This window comes from Mercurialis annua, linkage group LG3 (assembly GCF_937616625.2).
Source record: "Mercurialis annua linkage group LG3, ddMerAnnu1.2, whole genome shotgun sequence".
Lineage (NCBI taxonomy): Eukaryota > Viridiplantae > Streptophyta > Magnoliopsida > Malpighiales > Euphorbiaceae > Mercurialis > Mercurialis annua.
Window position 1 is genome coordinate 36,023,833 of NC_065572.1, and position 4,597 is coordinate 36,028,429.

Genomic DNA, 4,597 nt, shown 5'->3' on the forward strand with positions numbered 1-4,597 from the left:
AGAAAGGGTACCAATATTACCTCAAATCCAAACACCTCATCCAAAATTTTCCGATGTAAAAGCACTAAACAATCCTTCTCGAAGGTACTCTAACTTTAAGCTTCCCATGTCAAAATTCTTTGAGGATCTTAAAAAGAGAAATCTCATTAAACCCTTAGACCTAAAACCTTTACCACCCAAAATGTCACCAAGTTTCAATCCAAACTTGAAATGTTTGTACCACCAACAAATCGGACATGACACAAACACCTGTTACAAGCTTCGAGACGCCTTACAAGATCTCATCGATTCTGGCAATATTCCTAACCCCGATGACCCAAACAGACCTTCAACTAGACACAATCCTTTGCCCAACCACCAAAATAACAATAATGGAAATCATCAGGCTGTGCCGAGCATTTATATGCTCTCAACTGATGTCACGAACGAGAAGACCATCTTAAGCTCCATTAGAGTCACACCATATAAACCCCTTCTGATGTCCGTAATTGGTCAGGATGAAGCATATGAGGCTTTTAAAAGGAGGTGGTGCTCTCCAAACAAGGACCAACATGGAAAGAAGCCATCTTTTCAAATAATGAAAGAGATCAAAATCTAGTTGTTAACATGGTTAGAGGAACACCTGATTCTGGATATCTTGTACCTTCTGATTTTTGGGAAACGTTAGAAAATGAGTGTGAAAATATATCACCATAATTTGAATGTTTGGAACAAATTGAAGATTTATGGACTGAAACTGTGAAACCAATCACTCGTAGTGGCCGCTTCTATAACGAAGAAAAAGGCGAAGAAAAAGAGCTTGCGGGAGATACAACAAAAGAGTCTGAGGAAGATTCAGTGTTGAGACAACTAAGACACACTAAAGCAAATGCTACTGTATGGAATTTGTTGGTCGCGTCTAAGACTCAAAGAGATGCAATGTTCGAAGCACTTGCATGTATGAAGATAGATGTCAACTCTACTCTGCAAGACATGGTCCACTTAGTAAAAGAAAGCAAAGATGTAACCTTTTCTGATAAAGACCTTACGTCTGAAGGTAGAAATCACACTCGAGCTTTGCACATTCAAGTGGAAACAAAAAGGAGAATCGTTCCTAGAGTCATGGTGGATGATGGTTAAGCATTAAATGTATGTCCATTGAAAGTACTACCAAAGTTGGGAATGACTAAAGATGACTTACAGAAAACGGAGTTAATCATAAGGGGATATGATGAGTCTAGGAGACAAGTAGAAGGAACCTTCAAGATAGTCATTAAAGTAAGACCCATTGAATCTGTAGTGGAGTTTATGGTGGTGGATATACCAATCAGCTACGCATTATTGCTTGGGCGACCATGGTTTCATGCTCTGGGAGGGATTCCTTCCACCCTTCATCAGAAAATTAAATTTCCATTTAATGATGAAGTTATTACCATCTCGGCTGAGGAAGATATAGTATGCTCGAAAGTGGATTTAGGAGCAGAAATCCCTCCAATCACTGGTTTTAATTTTGTTGGTGGGATATATGAAGACTATATGGACCCACAAGTTGCCATGATGATGAAGAATATGAAATTCTTCCCTGGCCTTGGATTAGGCAAGAATCAGCAAGGCATTCCCACAATTCCTGATTTTTGAGGACAAAACACTAAGGATGAACTCGGTTATGACCAAAGAAATGCTCACAAAAGTGCGATGCAAACTGAGAAAGGCATATTCGTGAAAGAAGGAACTGGAAAAAATTATGCAAACATGATACCGCGAAAGGAGTGTCCCGGATGGGAAATCTTCAACGATGCGGTCAAGGATGTTTGCACCAAGAAAAAGTGGAATATTAACAAGATGTTAATTGGTCTAGACCATGCTCTCGAGATCCAAGATGAAGTTGGGACCATCTCCATGGAGGACTGCATTATGAATAAGTTCAAGCCTCTTGATTTAGAGGATGATGTTTTTCTTTCTGATGTAATGGATGACAATGATGTATTCCTTTCCAAGTTTAATGCAATAAAAGCAAACTTCGTTTATTTGTTTGATGTTTTTCCTGATGGAAGCATTTGCGCATTAGATTATTTTCATAGCATATTTCATATCAATTCTATGGAACACATTTCATTTAATTTGGGTACAATTGAAAATCCTAGGGAAATACTCTTAGGTGGAAATTGCACTCCTGAATTTAGTTAGAGACATGAGAGAATTTTAAAAGAAAAAGAAATAGCTTTTGCATGGACTTATGAAGATATGCCAGGAATAGATCGAGATATTGCTCAACATTACATTCCAACACATGACCATGTTAAACCAGTCAAACAAAAGCTTAGGCGTATGAAACCAGAGTGGGCACAAAAAGTTAAAAATGAAGTAGAAAAACAAATAAAAGAAGGTTTTCTTGAAGTGATCGATTATCCAGAGTGGCTAGCCAATATTGTTCTGGTACCTAAAAAGAATGGAAAAGTTAGGATGTGTGTGGATTATAGGGACCTCAATAAAGCCTCTCCAAAGGATGATTTTCCATTGCCTCACATTGATGTTCTGGTTGACTCAGCTGCAGAAATGTTGTGGTACGCTTGCTGTGATGGTTTTTCAGGTTACAATCAAATACTAACTGCCCAAATCCATAAAGCCAAGACATCATTCATTACTGAATGGGGAACATTTTGCTACAAAGTTATGCCGTTTGGATTAAAGAATACAGGAGCCACTGACAAACGGGCTGTGACAACTCTATTTCATGATATGATGCATAAAGAAGTGGAGATTTATGTCGATGATATGGTAGTAAAAGCAAAGTCTGAAGAGGAATACTTTGAAGCCCTTGAAAAGTTTTTAGATAGGGTTATCAAATACAACCTTAGACTAAATCCCAAAAAGTGTATTTTTGGTGTGGGATCTTGTAAATTATTGGGATATGTGGTGAGCCAAAGAGGAATAAAGATTGATCCCGATAAAGAAAAAGCTATAAAAGAAATGCCGGCCCCAAAGACGGAAACTGAGGTTAGAGGATTTCTAGGAAGATTGCAATATATCAGCAGATTTATAGCCAAATTAACAACCGTGTGTGGTCCAATTTTCAAATTGCTAAGAAAGAATCAGCCAATGATATGGACAAAACAGTGTCAAGAAGCATTCGACAAGATCAAAGACTATTTGTCTAATCCTCCGATCCTAAAGCCTCCCAAATCACGAAAACCTTTGACGTTGTATCTTTCTATAGAGGATCAAACAATGGGAGCTATGCTAGCACAAGAAGACGTGGGATATGTGGAGCATGCCGTATACTATCTCAGTAAAAAACTAAGTGAAAATGAATAGAGATATACAATGATGGAGAAAATGTGTCTGGCAATGGTGTGGCTCACTAAAAAATTAAAACACTATTTTATGAATTACCAAATTGATGTGGTGTCAAAAATTGATCCAATGCGATATTTATACTAAAATCCATCCCTGATAGGAAAGCTTGGGAGGTGGTTACTTCTACTGTCGGAATTTGATATACAATACATACCAAAGAAGGTAATTAAGGGGAGAGCTGTGGCTGACTTCCTAGCGCAAAATCCAGTAGATGATAGTGAAGTAATTGACTTTTCCTTCCGAGATGAAGATATTAGACTAATAGATATTGGAAAGTGAAAAATGTACTTCGATGGTGCTGCAAATAAAAGTGGAGCTGGTATTGGCGTCATTTTGGTTTCCCCAGAAGGTGAATGGATGCCATTATCCAAAAGGCTATTTTGGGCCACCAACAACATGTCTGAATACGAAGCTTGTATTTTTGGATTGGAATCATTGATATCATTAGGAATCAAACATGTAGAAATTTTTGGAGATTCCAGTCTAGTAATAAAACAAGTGAGAAAGGAGTGGGAAATAAAAGAAGAAAAATTAAAACCCTATCTCCAATATACTGAAGTTCTCAAGACACATTTTGATGTAGTTGAATTCAAATATATCCCTAGGGAAGAAAACCAGATAGCTGATGCTTTAGCTGGATTAGCTTCAGTATGGGACGATCCTGGAAGATTGTTTGTCAAGCCACTAGTAATGGTAAGGAGTAAGGTTCCATGCTTTCAAGCTGCACAAATATTAGACATCACGCAAGATGAAAAGCCTTGGTTTCATGATATTTTGAGGTTCATGCAAGATAAACATTATCCAGTAGATGCTACCACAAAGGATAGAAATTTGATTCAGAAATTGGCTCAACAATTTTTCTTATTACATGGAAAACTATATAAACGTCATCATGACTTACACCTGTTGTGCATAGATGAAGAAAAAGCCAAACAACTTATGGAGGAAGTTCATTCGGGTGTTTGTGGACCTCATTTGAACGGTAAGGAATTATCTCGTAAAATCATGCGATAAGGATATTTTTGGTTGACGATGGAAGCCGATTGCATCCATTTCGTTCGAAGGTGCCATAACTGTCAAATTCATGGGGATCCAAGCCATATTCCGCCATCAGAATTGCATAGTCTTACTTCGCCATGGCCCTTCTCTGCTTGGGGAATCGATATTATTGGAAAAATTCACCCGACCGCATCAAATGGTCACGAATTCATCGTGGTTGCCATAAATTACTTTACAAGATGGGTGGAAGCTGAATCCTACA

The 4,597-nt window shown here is 38.0% G+C and overlaps 1 protein-coding gene across 1 annotated transcript; it reads left to right on the top strand.

Moving 5' to 3' along the window:
* The first annotated feature begins 3,618 nt into the window (after window positions 1-3,618).
* LOC130015259 (uncharacterized) lies at window positions 3,619-4,350 on the top strand. The gene has a single exon (XM_056105033.1). The coding sequence runs from the start codon at window positions 3,619-3,621 to the stop codon at window positions 4,348-4,350; it is 732 nt and encodes a 243-aa protein (XP_055961008.1).
* The last annotated feature ends 247 nt before the right edge of the window (window positions 4,351-4,597 follow it).